A 20,332-nucleotide genomic window follows, 5' to 3' on the forward strand; every position below is an offset into this window, starting at 1 on the left:
TATCTCTTGCAAACGAGGCGTATGAACTAGTGCACATGAGCACACAGCAAAAAACCTAAAAAGGAGCGCAAAAGTGCCGCTTTTTAAAGTATAAAAACAGTTAAACAATTTAATTTAAAAAAAATGACTGGACGGGGCAATGGAGGAGCAAGTGAGGTGGGAAGCAATGGGGAGTGGGCGGGAACATGAAAAGCAGTACATAAAGGAGAGCAGTCCTGGGTCCATGGGAGAAGCACACAAACAAGAGAGAGAGCAACTTGGAGCAAGGGAGAGAGAAGCACAAGGGCGAAAGCAAAATGGAGCACGGGTGGAAGCACATGAGGTAGACATCTGGAAAACACATGCACACTCCTGGAGCGCTTAACCAAAGAGCAAAAAAAAATAGTTTCCTAAAAGCGAGCAGTGGAAGGATACAAGTAAAGAGGATATGCTCTACAGATAGACAAACACATGCTGGACAATGCAAACTACTGAATAATAAGCAAGCAAATGAGAGTGACATTAAAGCCAACCAAAGGTAAGCAGTGGTCTATATTTAAGCCCACTGTAAGTTTCTGGTAAGCTGACAATAGGTCTGTTTCAGGGCATCAACCTAGAAAAATGGCCTCCAAAGCCCTGTTGATATAGGTGAAAGGGGTAGTCCAAATGGCAAACTGCTGTTTTGCCTCAGGCTCGCCATAAATCCTTGCACCAGAACAGAACACCGAAATGTAAGTTTATAAAGTGTGGGTGGGAACAGAGAGATGAAGACCATGAACAGGAGGTAATTAGTTGGGTGGGTTAGAATGAAGAATTTCCAAACTCAGCACCCTACGGCATGAATTTAAAATCGGCCTCTCTCTTGAGTTAAAAGTTTGCTGTTGGAATTTTCTCATTCACCTTTCCTAAAAAAACAGTTACAGTCATGAGGCGCCCTCCACAACTTAAGACACTATTTTATCCGTTAAACATGAAAAAATCATTTTCAAAGAGCCAAACATCTTTATAAACAATGCATCTTGGTTTACAAAAAGTCCTACAATCCCATCAGCAGGTCTGTTAAAATCCATTGTAATGCCAGCAAGTTACTTTTCAGAGATTTGAGGTATTTTGTATTATAACCGTTCAGTCATTCATTCACTCCACTGATTTCAGCTCCAATCTTGGAGGTCACCAATTTACGAGGAATTTGAAAACCTTCTTAGGACAAAGAGCAGACTCAGAGAACTCTGGTTCCATTTTCAGGAGTCACTCTTAGAAGACTTGTCCCGCATGTACCTTCTGATGTGGTCTCTTGACATGATTCACCATGGAGCGCTTGAACCTGTGTGAAGAACAGACCCCACTTGAGGTAAGCAGGCACAGGGGAAACACCACCGAAGTCCATAGCTCGGTCAGTGAAAGCCCCCTTTTGTCTAGTCCACTCAAACGATCATGTGGCAAGCCCATCATATTCCACGTTCTTCAAGAAGAGGCCGTATGGTGGGGCCATAGCGTTACTTGGATAAGCCGATGGATCTCTTGACTCCAGCAGCTCCTTCACCTGAGCCGGGGTGAAGCTGCCTTGGCCAACAGCCACAAGAATGCCGGTCATCCGCCGCACCTGCAACGACAAAATACAAGGGTTTCATCTGAAGCCTTCTTATTTATAGACACACATCTATGGTTACTAGGAGCTTGAGAACTTTTTTAATTTGCATTTTTGAATTTGTAATGCCCTAAGCCCTCCACGGTTTCAAACTTAGTAAGGGCGAAGGGTTGGAAAGTTAGTGATAACTCTGGAAGGCAGATCCGTACACTCAGAGGCAGAGGGTGCATCTATTTTGAAAGAGGTAATATATATGTTCCTTACTAAACAAGTTAATGCTCATTACCGATGTTAGTGAGAATTACCTTACGTTACTCCTTGTGGCGCCAACTTTCTTTCTTCGAACGTATAGTTCTCAAATGCTAGTGTGAGAAGCTGTTTGTTAGTAGATGTGACATGTTAGAGCTAGAAGACATAATTTAATCTTTTTCCAGCAAGAATGTATTTTTCTGTCCTGTAGCCTTGTGTGCTGCAATTCTTGCAACCAAACACTCTGGTGCTTCTTCACTAAGAATGTGTTATGTTCATAATATTCTTCGACGTTTGCATGTGCCTAACTGCTCCCAGTGTTCGCAGATAAGGGGAACAGAGGGCCAGATGTAAAACTATATTTTTATGTTATGTGATTTAGATTTATATAGCACAAAAGGAATCACCCCTGAGAGGATCTCTCAGCGCTATAGCGCATTAACAGGAAGGAGGGATATGGAAGAACCAGAAGAGCCGGGATTTAAGATGTTTTTTCAATAGGTTAAGTCAGAGCAGGCCCGTATATGTACGAGTAGTCTCTTCCAGTAGTGGGGAGTTAAGTATGAGAAAGATCTTCCCCATTATCTGGCCGTACGTATACGGCCAGGGCGTAACAGAGATTGCCCACTGGAGCTTAAACTGCGTGCAGGTAGCTAGGGCTGCAGCTTTTTTTGTAGGTAGAGGTGGCAGTTTCCAGATAGCGACTTGTGCACTAAGCAGAGGAATTTGAAGAGGGCATGCTTTTTTATTGGTAGCCAATGCAGAGACTTGACTGTAGGCTCAGAGGGAGTGCGGAATGGAAGGATGCATCCAAGGCGAGCAGCAGTATTCTTCACCACCTGAAGTTCATCTAGGAGAGCTTCATTTGCCACTACCATTAGAGCATTGCCATAGTCTAGGCAGCTTATAATGAGTGCTTGAGCAAGGGAATTTCTGGTCTGGGAAGCCTTTCTAAGTAGGAGCGTGATCCCAAAACAGGCACCATAGGTGGGGTTAACCTGCTCTTTCAAAGAAAGGTTGTAATCTATCAGGAAACCCAAGTATTTTATTACCTTTTTAGGGATGGGAGTCGTCCCCAGTTCTTGGGCCCACCAGTCCTGTGACCATATGGTATGGGACTTACAGAGAAAACAGGATCTCCGTCTTTCCGCAGTTAAATTGTAAGCAGTTGGACGACATTCAGAGAACTACTTTTTCCATGCATTCACTAAATCTGATCTTGGTAGATTCAGGATTTGGTCTCATGGAAATAATTAACTGCGTGTCGCCCACGTAGGATATAACTTCAAACCCGCAGGATCTTACAACTTGAGCAAGGGAAGTCACGTAGATATTAAAGCAAGTAGGGCTCAACGATGAACCCTGCGGCACTCCCTTGTCAGGGCCATGGTACAGGAGGTGAATGACTTCAGCTGCACAGTTTGAGTCCAGTCACTCAAAAAGTTTTTTAAGCTAACCAAGGGCTTTTCCACTGACACCAATCTCAAGTCTTTGGATCAAGAGTGTGAGATGGTGTTAAATGTGGCGGATAGATAGAGTAATACATGCATAGCTGGGTAACCTTGGTCCAGGGAAGAGTCGGATGGTGTCTAGTGCTGTATGATGCTCGAAAACCTGACTGGGAGGGGTCCAGCAGGGAGTGGCTTTCCAGGAAAGACGCGAGCTGCTTGTTAACCAGTGACTTTATTATTTTGCTGAGAAAAGGGAGCAACAATATTGGCCTAAAGTTGGCTAGCTCTAAACGGTCTGCTGTAGGTTTATTTTGCATAGGTCTGACTTGGGCTGCTTTCCATTTAGCAGGAAGATTTTCGGGGATCAGGCACTGGTTATACAGACCCATAATCATGGGGAGAAGTGCTGGGCAAGGGTCTCCATCATGTGGGGATGGAAGGAAATCTGGTGAACCTGATTTTATTTTATTCATCAAGGTGAAGACTTGCTCAGAGGCGACAGGATCAAACCTTTCCAAGCGGGTCTGGTGGTTAGTGACTGAGGAGGCAAGTGAGGAATATTCTACCTGTGTGTGGCCGTCTGAGAGAGTATGGTAGTGTAGTCAAAAAGTTTCTCTTTTTGATGCGGTCACCCCCATTTTTTTCCCACTGGTACTGTCGTTCTTGACTGGATGGGACCTGGGCCCCTGCTAACCAGGCCCCGGTGCCAGTGCTCTTTCCCTATAACCTACAACATGCCCAACTGTACCCATGTAAGTCCCTGGTAAATGGTACATCTGGCCCCCAGGGCATGGGTACTTAAGAGGGTCCCTATGGCCTGCAGCATGTAGTATGCCACCCAAAGGGACCAACACAAAAACTGCATGCAGACTGCCATTGCATGATGTGTGCAATGGTGCAAAACATTCTGAAAACACAACATGACACACTCACTGTGTGTCATGCCCCTGTACACTGCATGTATTTTATGTAAGTCACTTCTACAGTAGGCCTCAGAGCCCTAAGGCAGGGTGCATTATATTACATGTGAGGGCTCATTCTTCATGAGCAAATATGTATCTGTAATGCCTAGTTACATTGCTAAACATTGCAAGTGATTAGGAAGCCATCTTAAAGTTGTACTGGGCACTGGTCATTACGAGTTACCCTGCTACATAATGGCTTAACTGAAAATAATGGTGTTTGGTATCAAACACCGTGTTTCAATAAATCTGTAATGATGTCAGTATTAGATTTATTGTGACACGCACCCAGAGGGCATCTTAGAGATGCCCCCTGAAAACCTTCTAGTCCTCTACTGTGCTGGCTGACTGGAATCGTCCAGCCTGCCACCACAGACAAGTTTCTGACCACCTGTAGGCGAGAGCCTGCACTCTCAGAAGCCAGAAACAATGCATGTTCTGGAGGAAGGTGTCCACCTCTCCTTCAGCAGGATGGCTAGTGATTTAGCATATCAAGGCCAGAGGCTTCAAAGCCTCTGCTGCCTTTGATATGCAATCCTGACTTACCCCCCCAGACATGGGGAACACCGCCCCCTGCCCTGGGGCCCATTTGGCACCAGAGCAGGTGGGAAATAAGCTAGTCAGAAGGCGTGTCACACTTGCAGGCTAGCCACCCCCCAAGGTGGGCCACTTGAAGTGGACAGTCTTAGAAGGGTTTCACCAACTTGCTGCCCTACACTCCCCTAAATTCAGTTTTTCAGAGTCCTCCCAACACCAGAGCTTCAGATTTGTCTACCTGGAAACAGAAGAAGTACAAAGAAGAGCTGGTATCGTGAGAATAGAGGACCTGCTTCGAAATTGGCGCCAAATCCTGCCTGGCTGCTGGTACCACGACCATTGCAAAGACCAGACTCATCCAAAAACTGTGCATCCTCCCAAACCCTAGGAGGACTGTCCAGTGCTTCAATAACGACTTCCCATCTCCTTTGGGGTGGTGGAGCCATCGCACTGCATCTGCAGGCACCGACTGCATCTGCCCGGTACACCATGTTGTTGGCCATCAGGCCCACAGAGGGAGCAGTACGTCAGGAGGTCTTTGTGACTTTAGGAGGACAGCCCTATCTCTCCACCGAGTTTGGAGACACTAGACCCTCCAGGAGCCTCACTGCACCAATACCCTGGGTACCAGAGTACCTACATAAACCAAGACTTGTTTGTGTCCAGACCGGACACCACCACCGAGGAAGACCAACCTGTGCAACAAGGGACTTCAAGGCCGGCAAGAGCCACGCGAGTGGCCCACCTGTCCTGTTTTCCCCTCCTCTGAAAAAGGGACGACAACCATGAGAGACTAACTGCAAGTGACCAGCCAGACGAAACACCTCTGCACCCAAGCCTTCGAGCCCAGGACCACGGAAACCGACTGTGTCCCCTTGCTCTAGAGACCCTCACGAGCCGAGGGCATTATTAGGTTTTGTGAGACTAAGTTTGACAGGAGCAAAAGTATTTAAAGCCTATTTGAAGAAGGCCTGGAATTCTTCCAGAGCAAGATTGGTACCTGGGTGCAATGTGGAGGGAGAGGGGGAATAGCACGATGTGAAAGATGGAAGTGATACAGTTCTCCATGGTCTCATTATTTTAGGTGCTGCTGTCTTCTGGCCTAACGATTCTGAAGTTTATGGAGAAGAGGCCTGTCCAGATCACCGGTATGGGAGCATCTACCTGTAGATTTGGCACATTGGTAAAAATAAGGTCTAACGTATGACCTGCTATATGAGTGGGGCCTGAGACCTTTTGACACAGTACCAATGATTCAAAGCTGTAAGCAAACGTACTATTTCTGGTTCTGAGTCCACTTCTACACGGCAGTTAAAGTCCCCAATCAGCATGAAGTTGTCAGATGCCAGTATATGAGGTGCCACACATTCAAACAGTTTATTACTGACATTTTGTTTGGACCTGGAGGGCGGTAAATTAAAGCACCCTTCCAGACCACATTTGCATGTGTCTCCAGTTTCAAAACACAGAGCTCCGCCCAGTCGGCGAGCAGGGAATCAACTGAAGGGATTTTGGCAGGACTGTGAAATGATATACCTAACAGTATATCTATGATATACCTAAGAGTACACAATGTGCTTAAATCAGAAACTGTGATTGGCATTGGGTCTCCTGTTTCCAAAGCTAACACATTATCAATAAGACCAGATTTCATCTATGTGGCACACACCCATTTTCTCTTCTGTGACACATTCAAACAGGTTTGCAATCTATGCCATCTACTAGGTGTGGTATTTACAATACACCCTTGACTCCAAGCTCCATTATGACAGCTCAGATCATCTTCTAAGCCATCTGGGAGATAGACACTGGTCGCGCAACACTCCAGTCACATGACAAGCCATAGGGATATCAGGAGCTTTCGATACAAGTCACTACTTTTGAGCAAATTAGGAACAAATCATTTCATCTACGTTTGGGAATCATTCAACTTTCAGTGTGGTTGGCAATCGAATGAGGATTGTCCATCATGTGCCTGGCCTATCCTTGCCAGTCCTATCATTTGTGGTTGGAGACACTGATGAGAGTTACAGACTTCTGAGAGAAAAGAGGCATTCTGGCCAGAAAACACCTCACAGCCTTGCCTTGGATCATGATAGAGGGTTATACGCTAGAGAAGAGTGCCATTGTGAACGGTATCCCAGCATAGAGCTGACATATGTCACCATCCTGTACCCGCATTATGCCATCAACTCCATTGATGAACTAAGGATCCTGCCAAGCTGACAATAACAATCACCAGCATACCCGCATAAACTTTAATACACATAGCGTGACCCAAATTGGCACTCAAAGCTGAAATCTTAAATGAAATTAGGCCCAAGTTTCAAGCCTGGTAAACACAGGTCTGGATATGGCCACAATCACAGCCACTGTGCCACTTGTGAAGGTTCCAACCTCTGCTGTGGTCAACTACTCCCCACATTTTTGCACAACACACTCAAATGAGTGCACTGGACACGTTGTGCACTCAGACACCTTCTGCTCCTCCCCACAGAGAGTTTGTGCAACTCAAGACACTTGAATCATTCCTAAATCACAAAAAACCAATTTTTTTGTGTTTAGTTCTGGTGACAGCAAGTAGGCGGTACATACAATAGGAAAACATAGACCATTTATTAAGTGCAACTAGATTATTGATGTTCAGTACATTCGATAACAGGCTCTTCTCGTACCAAACCTATCTGTATTGGTTTATTGTCGTCAACAGGATGAAAGGCTGAGACGGTATGTGAGCACGTGACCTGCAGCAGGCACAATAAACCACGGAGCTACATTACCACAAATACAAGAGCAAGTCTCTATTTTGGATGGTCTGTTTGTGGCCTCAACTGTTTTGCTTCTCATAGGGACATTCTCAAGAAATAGGGTAACAAAATAGCCAACTGTTCCTTAAATGACATATTTTTAAAAAACTCCAACCTTTTGAACCATTGGTTTGGTAAAAATCTGCAACAACCGAGGGCTTTAGATATTCAAAAATCATCCAGCAATGCATTTCTGATATTTTAAACTATTTTAAAGAATATCTCCAAAATATAAGTGTTGATCGTTTGGCTTTTCTCATCCACGAGACAGCCAGAACTGGCCATCTTATCACAGGCCAAAGTCAAAGATGACTGTTTTGGACGAAAAAAACATATGGGAAAGTCATTCTTTTGCAGTTCCAGGAACGGCTTAGCCCAGATAAATGGTCTTCCACAAGCACCCGTAGACAATAATATTTTATTCAAATCTTGTATTTTCAGTGATATGACCACCGAAGGCCCTGCTTTTATATTAAATAAAGAGCTTTTAACTATACCATTTCCTGCTCAAAGGCAATATTTCTCTCTATGAATTCCCATATCTGGAATTTCAGGCAGTTTGGTGCTTACTTTCCCTCCATGTTAAAGAACAGTGGATGTTTCAGCACCCAGGCTAATTTGCTGCATAGTAAATACATAGAAGGTCCCAAAGTTGAGACCGATTGCATTGCAAATGCTTGTTTCCTAATGTGTTTTTTAATGATCAAGGCTAATGGTGATGCACCAATGTTAAACCATGAACTCAGACCGACCTTGCTACCTACGGATGATGCAATTATGCACTTAAAGGCTTAGCAAGCTCTTTATGAATTCAAAGATAGTACTCTTGTTTAATATACAGTCCAAGCCTAAGGTGTTTGCAAGGGCACCACGGTGTTAACACAGAAAACTGGAACTGTTGACTCATTGCCCTTACATATTATCAAAGCAAGACCTAGAGGTATTCTATCAAAGCAAGTGTTGGAGGTATTCTGTCAAAGCAAGAATTGGGGGTATTCTATCAAAACAAGAGTAAGAGGTATTCTATTAAAGCAAGAATTGGAGGTATTCTATCAAAGCAAGAGTTGGGGGTATTCTATCAAAGCAAGAGTTGGGGTATTCTATTGGAGCAAGAGTTTGGGTATTCTATCAAAGCAAGGGTTGGAGTATTCTATCAAAGAAAGAATTGGGGGTATTCTATCAAAGCAAGAGTAGGAGGTATTCTATTAAAGCAAGAATTTGAGGTATTCTATCAAAGCATGAGTTGGGGTATTCTATCAAAGCAAGAGTTGGGGTATTCGATTGAAACAAAAGTTTGGGTATTCTATCAAACCAAGAGTTGGAGTATTCTATCAAAGCAAGATGTGGAGGTATTTTATCAAAGCAAGAATTGGGGGTATTCTAACAAAGCGAGAGTTGGGGGTATTCGATCAAAGCAAGAGTTGGGGGTATTTGATCAAAGCAAGTGTTGGGGGTTTTCTATCAAAGCAAGAGTTGGGATATTCTATCAAAGCAAGAGTTGGGATATTCTATTGAAGCAAGAGTTGGGGTATTCTATCGAAGCAAGAGTTGGGGGTACTCTATCAAAGCAAGAGCTGGGGGGATTCTATCAAAGCAAGAGTTGGGGGTATTCTATCAAAGCAAGAGTTGGGGGGTATTTTATCAAAGCAAGAGTTGGGGTATTCTATCAAAGCAAGAGGTGAGGTATTCTATCAAAGTAAGAGTTGGGGTATTCTATTGAAGCAAGAGTTGGGGTTTTCTATCGAATCAAGTGTTGGAGATATCCTATTCAAGCAAGAGGTGGAGGTATTCTATCAAAGCAAGAGTTGGGTGTATTCTATCAAAGGAAGAGTTGGGGTATTCTATGGAAGCAAGTGTTGGAGGCATTCAATCAAAGCAAGAGTTGGGGGTATTCTATCAAAGCAAGAATTGGGGGTATGCTATCAAAGCAAGAGTTGGGGGTATTCTATCAAAGCAAGAGTTGGAGGTATTCTGTGAAAGCACGAGTTGGGCGTATTCTATTGAAGCAATATTTGAGGGTATTTTATGAAAGCAAGAGTTGGAGGTAATCTATCAAAGTAAGAATTGGGGGTATGCTATCAAAGCAAGAGTTGGGGTTATTCTATCAAAGCAAGAATTGGGGGCACGCTATCAAAGCAAGCCTTGCAGATATTCTATCAAAGCAAGAATTGGAGGTAGTCTATTGAAGCACGAGTTGGGGTATTCTATCCAAGAAAGAGTTGGGAGTATTCTATCAAAGCAAGAATTGGGGATATTCTATCAAAGCAAGAGAAGGCAGTCTTCTATCAAAGGAAGTGTTTGGGGTATTCTATCAAAGTAAGAGTAGCAGGTATTCTATCAAAGCAAGAGTTGGAGGAATTCTATCGAAGCAAGAGTTGGGGTAGTCTATCAACGAAAGAGTTGTGGTATTCTATCAAAGCAAGAATTGGGGGTATGCTATCAAAGCAAGAGTTGGAGGTATTCTATCAAAGCATGAGTTGGAGGTATCCTATCAAAGCAAGAGTTGGAGGCATTCTATCAAAGCAAGCGTTGGAGGTATTTTATAAAAGCAAGAGTTGGTGGTATTCTATCAAAGTAAGAGTTGCAGGTATTCTAACAAAGCAAGAGTTGGAGGTATTCTATTGAAGCAAGAGTTGTGGTATTCTATCAAAGCAAGAATTGGGGGTATGCTATCAAAGCAAGAGTTGTGTGTATTCTATCAAAGAAAAGAGTTGTAGGTATTCTATCAAATCAAGAGTTGGAGGTAATCTATCAATGCAAGAATTGGGGGTATGCTATCAAAGCAAGAGTTGGAGTTATTCTATCAAAGCAAGAGTTGGGGGTATTCGATCAAAGCAAGAGTTGGGGGTATTCAATCAAAGCAAGTGTTGGGGGTATTCTATCAAAGCAAGAGTTGGGATATTCTTTCAAAGCAAGAGTTGGGATATTCTATTGAAGCAAGACTTGGGGTATTCTTTCGAAGCAAGAGTTGGGGGTATTCTATCGAAGCAAGAGTTGGGGGTATTCTATCGAAGCAAGAGTTGGGGGTATTCTATCAAAGCAAGAGTTGGGGGGGATTTTATCAAAGCAAGAGTTGGAGGTAATCTATCAAAGCAAGAATTGGGGGTATGCTATCAAAGCAAGAGTTCGAGTTATTCTATCAAAGCAAGAATTGGGGGTACGCTATCAAAGCAAGCCTTGCAGGTATTCTATCAAAGCAAGAGTTGGAGGTAGTCTATTGAAGCAGGAATTGGGGTATTCTATCAATCTAAGAGTTGGGGTATTCTATCCAAGAAAGAGTTGGAAGTATTCTATCAAAGCAAGAATTGTGGGTATTCTATCAAAGCAAGAGATGTCAGTCTTCTATCAAAGGAAGTGTTTGGGGTATTCTATCAAAGTAAGAGTAGCCGGGATGCTATCAAAGTAAGAGTTGGAGGTATTCTATTGAAGCAAGAGTTGGGGTAGTCTATCAACGAAAGAGGTGTGGTATTCTATCAAAGCATGAATTGGGGGTATGCTATCAAAGCAAAAGTTGGAGGTATTCTATCAAAGCAAGAGTTGAAGGTATTCTATCAAAGCAAGAGTTGGAGGCATTCTATCAAAGCAAGCGTTGGAGGTGTTCTATCAAAGCAAGAGTTGGGGTATTCGATGGAAGCAAGTGTTGGAGGCATTCAATCAAAGCAAGAGTTGGAGGTATTCTATCAAAGGAAGATTTGTGGGTATTCTATCAAAGCAAGAGTTGGAGGTATTATGTCAAAGCAAGAGTTGGGGGTATTCTATCGAAGCAATATTAGAGGATATTTTATCAAAGCAAGAGTTGGAGGTAATCTATCAAAGCAAGAATTGGTGGTATGCTATCAAAGCAAGAGTTGGAGGTATTCTATCAAAGCGAGAATTGGGGGTACGCTATCAAAGCAAGCATTGCAGGTATTCTATCAAAGCAAGAGTTGAAGGTAGTCTATTGAAGCAAGAGTTGGGGTTTTCTGTCAATCTAAGAGTTAGGGTATTCTATCCAGGAAAGAGTTGGGAGTATTCGATCAAAGCAAGAATTTGGGGTATTCTATCAAAGGAAGAGTTGGTAGTCTTCTATCAAAGGAAGTGTTTGGGGTACTCTATCAAAGTAAGAGTTGGAGGTATTCTATCGAAGCAAGAGTTGGGGTATTCTATCAAAGCAAGAATTTTTTTTTTTAATCAAAGCAAGAATTGGGGGTTTTCTATCAAAGCAAGAATTGGGGGTATTCTATCAAAGCAAGAATTGGGAGCATTCTATCAAAACAAGAGTTGAAGGTATTCTATCAAAGCAAGAGTTGGATGTCTTCTATCAAAGCAAGAGTTGGAGGTATTCTATCAAAGCAAGAGTTGGGGTACATAATCAAAGCAAGTGTTGGAGGTATTCTATCAAAGCAAGAGTAGGGGGTATTCTATCAAAACAAGAATTGGGGTTATTCTATTAAAACAGGAGTTGGAAGTATTCTATCAAAGCAAGAATTTGTGGTGCCCTAAAATGTGGTTCTGAAATATGAGATGGCATCATCTACAGCTCAGGAATATGACAACTAGAACGATGTCTGTGGAAACAAGTGGTAGGCCTCCCACAGTTTACAGCAACAGCACTTCTAGGGACTGATTGGCAAATTGCTTCACTACTAGGGAAGGTAACAAATGCCACCTTGTTCCATGCCATAAGTAGACAATTCATCATTAACCAAAGTCTGGTTAGAAGCATGGAAAGGTTCAGTGAATTTAAAAATAAAACCTACATGGTGCGTCTGAAAATAAGAATGCATCAACATAAATCTAGAAAGCAGCTTAGACCTAGACTACAGTTCAGGGACGGGCACAGTGGCAACTAAGCAGATACTAAAATAGAAAAGAGCAGCTAACAAACAGTGCCACAGTTGAAGCAATTAAGAGCCTACAAGGACCAGATATTTTTACATTTGACAGTCAACCGGCCTGTACATTGAGATAGATCAGTATAAAACTGAAGAGAGAAGACGTCCTAGTGCATTTCAGTAGTTGTCTATCAACAAGATCCTAGTAAAAAGGAGGTCTTGCAATGGCCGCAACATGCCCAAGCAGTATCAGTAAGCGGAGGTGGTCTTCATACCAGTAGCCCAAGATGTAGACATCTATCAGTGCATAATAAAAAAATTGATTTATAATTAAATCAATATGACAGTCACCCATTTGGCTGTTATAAGATTGATGAAACTTTCCTGATCAAGCTATTATTTCCTTTCTGTTGTTTCTCTCTTTATTTTTGCTTACAGTTCTTGTTTCTTGTTCTTTTCGAAGATGCTTTGCCATAATTTACGTTTAATGAATTCAAAAGGCACATGGGCTGAAAGTGTAAATAAATATATAACATATTATGATCTGTAGTTCTACATTTTGCTATCAAGAAAATGTTATGCAATCTACGATCCCCTAGCAAAGACTCTTTTTAAGCCTAGCTTGACAGTGCAGCTGTTGTCAGACCTTATGTGATCAATAGAAAGGAATATGCTACTTACCAGTATGCATCTGTTCTTGGCATGTAGAGCTGCAGAGCCACACACTTAGGATAAGATAGCCATCTGGTGTTGGGCTCGGATGCTTGCAGGTTGTTGTTGTCGTCTTCGGAAGAAGTCTTTTGGTCACGAGATAGGTGACTCCTCCCTTGGACTACAGTGCGCATGGACATCGACTCCATCCTCAGATTGTTTTTCGCCATGATGGGAAATGATGGAGTGTGTAAGAATAAAGAAAGGATGTCCATGTGTAATGTCTAATTAAGACAATGCCGGAACAGATACAGGTCCCAGGGAGGTGGGTGTGCGTGTGTGGCTCTGCAGCTCTACATGCCAAGAACAGATGCATACTGGTAAGTAGCATATTCCGTTCGAGGCATATGAGCTGCAGATCACACACTTAGGATAGACTATACAGCAGTGTCTCCCCTAGCGGTGGTCACCTGTATCGGTTGCAGCAGTTTGGAATAAAGTTTTAGGGACAGCCTGACCCACAGAAGCTTGTTGTTTGGCTTGCACATCAACACAGTAATGTTTAGTGAAGGTGTGTGTTGTAGACCATGTGGCTGCCTTACAAATATCTTCTAAGGGAATGTTTCATAAGAATGCCATGGAAGCCCCTATTTTGCGTGTGGAGTGCGCTCTAGGGGGAACTGTTAGAGTGCGTTTAGCTTTTTGGTAACATATTTGGATACATTTAACTATCCACCTGGCTATCCCTGACTTGGAAATGGGGTTGCCTTTATGTGGTGGAGAGACAGCAACAAATAATTGTTTGGTTTTGCGGAAAGATTTGGTTCTGTCAATGTAATACAGCAGGGCTCTTTTAACATCCAAGGAATGAAGAGCTCTTTCAGCTACCGAGTCCGGATTTGGGAAGAACACTGGTAGCTCGACTGATTGGTTAAGATGGAATGGAGAAATGACTTTTGGCAGGAATTTTGGATTTGTTCTAAGAACCACTTTGTTATGATGTAGTTGTAGGAATGGTTCTTGTATGGTTAAAGCTTGGATTTCACTTACCCTTCGAAGGGATGTGATAGCAATAAGGAAAGCAACTTTCCATGTAAGGAATTGTAGTTCGCATTTATGCAGAGGTTCAAATGGGGGACCCATGAGCCTAGTGAGAACAATATTTAGATTCCACACTGGAGAGGGTGGTAATCTGGGAGGAATAATCCTTTTAAGACCTTCTATGAAGGCTTTGATCGCAGGCACTTTAAATAGTGACAAGTGTTGTCGATTTTGTAAGTAGGCTGCTAATGCTGCTAGGTGGAGACGTATGGATGAGTATGCTAAATTACATCTTTGCAAGTGTAGTAAGTAGCAAATGATGTTCTGGATGGATGCATCCAGTGGGCGTATATCATTGTTAGTGCAGTAAATGGCAAATCTTTTTCATTTTGCAGCGTAGCAGGCTCTAGTAGTAGGCCGTCTGGCTTCCTTTATAATATTCATGCAGTCTGGTGGTAGGTTGAGGTAACCGAACTCTAGGACTTCAGGAGCCAGATCGCTAGGTTCAGTTGATGTGGATCGGGGTGTCTGATTTCTCCATGGCTCTGGGTTAATAAGGACGGGGGAGGCGCAGTCTTTGGTGTGGAACTAGTTAGAGTTCCAGTAGTGTGGTGAACCAGGGTTGACGTGCCCATGTGGGAGCTACTAGTATCAGCCTGAGAGACTGTTGCCTGAGCTTGCGTACCACGAATGGAATGAGTGGGAGAGGTGGAAAAGCGTACGCAAATCTGCCTGACCAGTTCATCCATATCGCATTGCCCTTCGACTGTGGGTGGGGAAACCTGGCGGCGAAGGTTGGGCATTTTGCGTTTTCGTGTGTGGTGAACAGGTCTATGTCTGGTTGGCCCCATTTTTGGAAGAATGGGAGTAGGACTTGTGGCTGTAATTCCCATTCGTGGATCTGTTGGGTTTGTCGACTCAACAAATCGGCAATCTGATTGTGAACTCCTGGAAGGTGTTCTGCTAGCAGGTAGATGTTCTGGGGAATTGCCCATCTCCAAATGTTCTGTGCGAGCTGGGACAGTTGGAGAGAATGTGTGCCTCCTTGTTTCTGTATGTAATACATGGCTGTCATGTTGTCCGTCCGGATGAGGACAGTTTTGTTCTTTAGATGCAATTGGAATGATTTCAATGCTAGGAACATTGCCAGTAGTTCCAGGTAATTGATATGGAGTACTTTTTGTTGAGTGGTCCATTTGCCCCGAGTGGTGTGTCCTAGGAGATGGGCTGGCCACCCTGTGAGAGATGCGTCGGTTGTCAGCACTATCTGTGGAAGAGGCTCTAAGAACGGCCGCCCTTTGGACAGGTTTATGGTGTTCCACCATTTTAGTGAGCGATGTGAGCGACTGTCCACTAACACCAGATCCGTAAGTTGTCCGTGAGCCTGGTTCCACTGACGTGCTAGACATTCTTGCAAGGGACGCATTTGAAGTCGTGCATAAGGCACAATGAAGATGCATGACGCCATCATGCCTATGAGTTGCATGAACACTCTTGCTGGGAGAGAGTGTTGGGATTGAAATTTTAAGATGAGAGCTTGTATATTGGCTATCCTTGCTGGGCTGGGATAAGCTATGTCCTTGGAGGTATTTATGGTGGCTCCCAAATATTGATGTATGTGGGAGGGTTGTAGTTGAGATTTGGGATAGTTGCTGGTGAATCCTAAGTTGTGTAAAAGTTGAATAGTTTGGTGAGTGTGTAGAACGCATTTGTTGAATGAATTGGCTTTTATGAGCCAATCGTCGAGATATGGGAAGACAGGAATGTGTTGTCTCCTGAGATGCGCTGCTACTACTGCTAGGCATTTGGTGAATTCTCTGGGCGCAGTTGTCACTCCGAACGGGAGGACAGTAAACTGATAGTGTTGCCCGTCTACCAGGAATCTTAGATATTTCCTGTGAGCAGGATGCATGGAATTGTGAAAATAGGCATCCTTGAGATCTAGTGTGGCAAGGAAATCGCCTTTCTGTAATAGTGGAAGCACTTGTTGAAGAGTGATCATATAAAAATGATCTGAGTGTATGTACCGATTTAGGAGTCTGAGGTCGAGTATGGGTCTTAACGTCTCGTCCTTCTTGGGGATTAGGAAGTATAGAGAGTATACCCCTGTGCCCTGATGTTGGAAGGGAACTGGCTCTATTGCGTGTTTTTGAAGCAAGGAGAGAACCTCTTGCTTGAGGAGTGTAAGATGGTCTGGCGACATGGGACGCTGTTTGGGTGGTATATGTGAGGGGGGTATTTCTGAGTTCCAGGCAGTAACCATACTGGATAATTTGTCTTACCCACTTGTCTGTTGTAATGGAATCCCAGACAGGTAGGAACTGTTTGAGTCTTCCCCCGACTGGAGTGGAATGGTCTGGGGGGAGTGGAGGAGAGTCATTGTTTGGTGGTGGGGGAGGTACGAGTGTTGGTATTGCCTCGATCTCATCCCTTGGTGTTGTTTCCCCTATATCCTCCTCTAAAATATCCTCTATTGGGGGATGTTTGTGTAGAGGTTTTGAACGTGGAGGAGGTGGATGCTCCTCTATAGAAGGAGCGTCGAAAGGAGCCACGTGGCTGTGGAGACTGCAATGCTCCCATGGACTTAGCAGTCTCGGTGTCTTTCTTCATTTTTTCAAGTGCAGTATCAACTGCTGGTCTAAACAGTTGCTCTTGGTTAAATGGTTGGCTAAGTATGGTACTTTGTACTTCTGGCTTAAAGCCTGAAATACGCAGCCATGCATGGCTTCTAAGAAGTACGCTTGTATTGATTGCTCTAGAGGCAGTGTCTGTGGCGTCAAGTGCACATTTAATTGAGGCATTTGAGATGAGCTTTCCCTCTTGTATAAGGTCATTTGCCTGGGTCTTGTATTGGTCTGGTAGGTGTTGTATGAGATCTTCTAACTGATCATAGTGAGCCCTATCATAGCGTGCCAATAGGGCTTGTGTGTTGGCAATACGCCAATGGTTAGCTGCTTGTGCTGCTACTCTTTTGCCCGAGGCTTCTAATAGTTTGGATTCTTTGTCTGGGGGCTGTGTATCTCCTGTTGTTTGGGAGTTAGCCCGCTTTCTTGCGTTGGAAACCACCAAAGAATCCAGAGGGAGCTGTCCTTTAATACAAGAAGGATCTTCTGGGGCAGGTCTATATTTTTTCTCAATTCGAGGGTTAAGTACCCTGGCCCGTACGGGGTCCTTAAAAACTTCTGTGGCGTGTTTTATGACCCCTTTAATCATAGGTAAAATTTGAACTGATTTCTGAGACTGCTCAAAAGTGTCTAAAAGGAAGTCTTCCTCGGGTGCATCTGAGTGCATGGTGACGCCATGGTAAAGTGCTGCTCTGTTTACTAGTTGTCCAAACCCGAGGTGGTCATCTGGAGGTGAGGGTTTGGAAGGGTATGTAGTAGGATCAGGTACATCAGGCAGAGGGTAAGCCCAGTCGTCCAATAGTACAATATCCGGATTTGTGAAAGGATCATTAGGATCATTAAGATCATCCGGATTACCCCCTCCCCCTAGGTCATCATCATCATCCTGTGGAGGTGGTGTATGTGAAGGAGATGGTGGAGGTAATGGTGGTGGAGGCAGGGGGGTGGGGTAAGAGGTCGTACAGGAGAGGAAGGAGGAATGGGTGAAATGGCTGAGTCCTTCTTCTTTACAGGAGCTGGAGAAGGTGTGTCTAGCTTCCTTTTCTTACATGGCACAGCAGTGACATGTCCAGTTTTTGGATTAATATAGATCCTTTTTTGCGTTGGATCTGGGTGGAAAAGTTCTTGGTCTTCAGGAACAGACTTAGGCGCCGTTTTTTTCGGTTCCGATCTATGTTTTGGGTGATCGGTAGAGTCTTTAGGAGGTGTAGTATAGACCTTAGCCGGTTGTTTCGGTACTGATGAGGGTTTCGGTGCCGATGAAGGTTTCGGTGCCGATGAAGGTTTCGCTGCCGAAATGGAGTCTTTAAGCTTGGGAGCTTTCGGTGCCGGCTTGTCTACGGGCCTTGATGGATTCGGTGCCAAAGGTGCCAGAGCCGGCTTCGGTGCCGAGAGGTCTTGTGTCTTCGGTGCCGAAGGTGCTGGGGGTACAATAATATGTTTGCTCGGGCCCGAGCCACCTGAAGGCTTGTATTTCTTCGGAGCCGAGCCCGAAGGCGGGGCTTCTGAAGGTTGTTTTCGGTCGCGACTGGGGCCAGCTGGCGAAGTCTTGACCAATGCCTTTTTTGGAGGGGTTGGGGTAGGGGCATCGGTACTCACGCGTTGCCCCTGAGTAATGGGGTCGTCGGAGTCGTCTGCTTCTGATATAATGTGAAGTTCCTCTGAATCTTCTTCCGGGACATCGGGGCCCTCATGAAAGATGTCCTCTGGTTCCGGAGCTGGTCTGTGTGCCATGATATGGCGTCGAGCTCTCCGATCCCGAATGGTCTTCTTGGATCGGAATGCGGCGCAGGCTGGACAGCTGGACTCGTCGTGTTCCGGCGACAGGCACAGGTTGCAGACCTTGTGATGGTCACTGTGCGGGAATTTTGCTCCACATTGGGGGCATTTTTTAAACAGCGTCCTTTCCTTGAGCGGCAGGCCTCACAGCGTGGATAGGTTTAATCGCCCGTGTCGATGTCCGGAACCGGCCCGATTAACTTGATGTCGAGTCAAGGTGTATCGATGAAAATTATAAAGGTTTTTCGCTTCGAAAAGCTTGGTTTAGAAGTTTTCTACCGGAGTGGAAAAGTTTCATCCGAACCCAATGGCGGAAAAACACAATCTGAGGATGGAGTGGATGCCCATGCGCACTGTAGTCCAAGGGAGGAGTCACCTATCTCGTGACCAAAAGACTTCTTCCGAAGACAACAACAACCTGCAAGCATCCGAGCCCAACACCAGATGGCGATCTTATCCTAAGTGTGTGATCTGCAGCTCATATGCCTCGAACATAAACTTTTAGATGTACTACAGAGAGAAGGGTTTTTGGATAACTCCTTAGGTTCATTCCTTTGAGTTAAGCAATGTATCTGTTTTTTATGAAAAGTTATAACAAAGGAAGTAGGCCTGACATATTTTTGAAGAAAAGCATATGTTACACTTAATAGGCAGTGAAATAATTGTTATTACTTTGTTTTAAAGCCTGCGGATAGGTATTTTGTTAAATGGTACACCACAGATTACCAGAATAGTCAAGGATTTAGGAGGTGGTTATGCCCTCTGACAAGCTGCGGGGAAAGAAGATTTGCTCTATGTTAATGATTGTTAGGGCCTCTTAGGATAGTATTTTATTTAGTCAAGTGGAATTTAGTTTATATTTATAACTGTATGACTATATGCATGATTGTAGCCTTGTGAGAAAGCTTATACCCCATACAGTAGGGCTGATTTGGTTATGGTGGCAAGCTAATGATAAGACACTAGGCTTGATTGTTTCAGGGTGGCACTTTGTTACATGAACTCCAACAGATGACCTGAGTAGGCAAGGTTTTTGGAGTTGATTACTCCTCTGACAAACCTTGGCGATAGTAGATTTGCACAGTAATAATTCTGCTCACAGTAGGGATAAGAAAGGAAATGTTTGCTTCCGCCAGATGCTTTCAACAGAGGTGGTAGCTATAAAACAAGCTCTGGGGAATGGTATCCCCGGGCTGTATTATGGGGCAGGGCCCCATAACACTCCCCCTCCCCCCCCAAAAAAAATAGGCCCCCGGGAAGGGGTCCCCAGGGTCTTAGTACGGCTTTGGGAGATGAGAACATGGCCGCTCCCATAAAAATTAAATACAGCCCAGGCGATAGGGTCTCCGGGGTCAAAAACAAAGGCTCAGGGAAGGGGGTCGGTCACAAGGCCTAAGGAGGAAGGGTATCGCTGCTTTGTTGATGTGGTGTCACCCAATCAGATTGGATCTGCGGATCTAACAGATCTTTTGATGTTAGATCCGCAGATCCTCCATGGTGTGATATATACATAAACTGTAAGCACACTTTCTGGACCAAGATCTAGCTTTCTGCCAAATTTGGTGTGTCTGTGTCTAATTTTCTATTGAAAATTTCATGGGGAAAATGTGTTTTAGAACCTGCACTTTGTCTCAGCTCTGCTTGACATACAAAACTTCTGGGGAAGAAGCAGAAATGGACTAACTGTTTTTTGGGAACGTTTTGTGAAGATTTGTCAAATGGTGCCGAAGTTCTTAGCAAATCAAAAAATGTTTTTTCGATGAAAATTTGTTCCTAAATATAATGATATGGGTGTCTCTACCCCACTCCATTCTAATCCACCCCAATCTACTCCACTACAATCTACCCCA

General features: G+C 44.1%; 1 protein-coding gene across 3 annotated transcripts in view; it reads right to left on the bottom strand.

The window, feature by feature from the left end:
• Positions 1-967: 967 nt before the first annotated feature.
• Positions 968-20,332, bottom strand: part of PUSL1 (pseudouridine synthase like 1) — a 468,348-nt gene continuing 448,983 nt past the window's right edge. For all 3 annotated transcript variants that reach the window (XM_085609617.1, XM_085609615.1, XM_085609616.1), the window contains one exon: positions 968-1,582. In XM_085609617.1, coding sequence (XP_085465743.1) covers positions 1,412-1,582 — 171 coding nt within the window. In that variant the 3' untranslated portion in view covers positions 968-1,411. The remainder of the gene's footprint in view (positions 1,583-20,332) is intronic.

Source organism: Triturus cristatus, chromosome 1_2, assembly GCF_964204655.1.
Source record: "Triturus cristatus chromosome 1_2, aTriCri1.1, whole genome shotgun sequence".
Classification (NCBI taxonomy): Eukaryota; Metazoa; Chordata; class Amphibia; order Caudata; family Salamandridae; genus Triturus; species Triturus cristatus.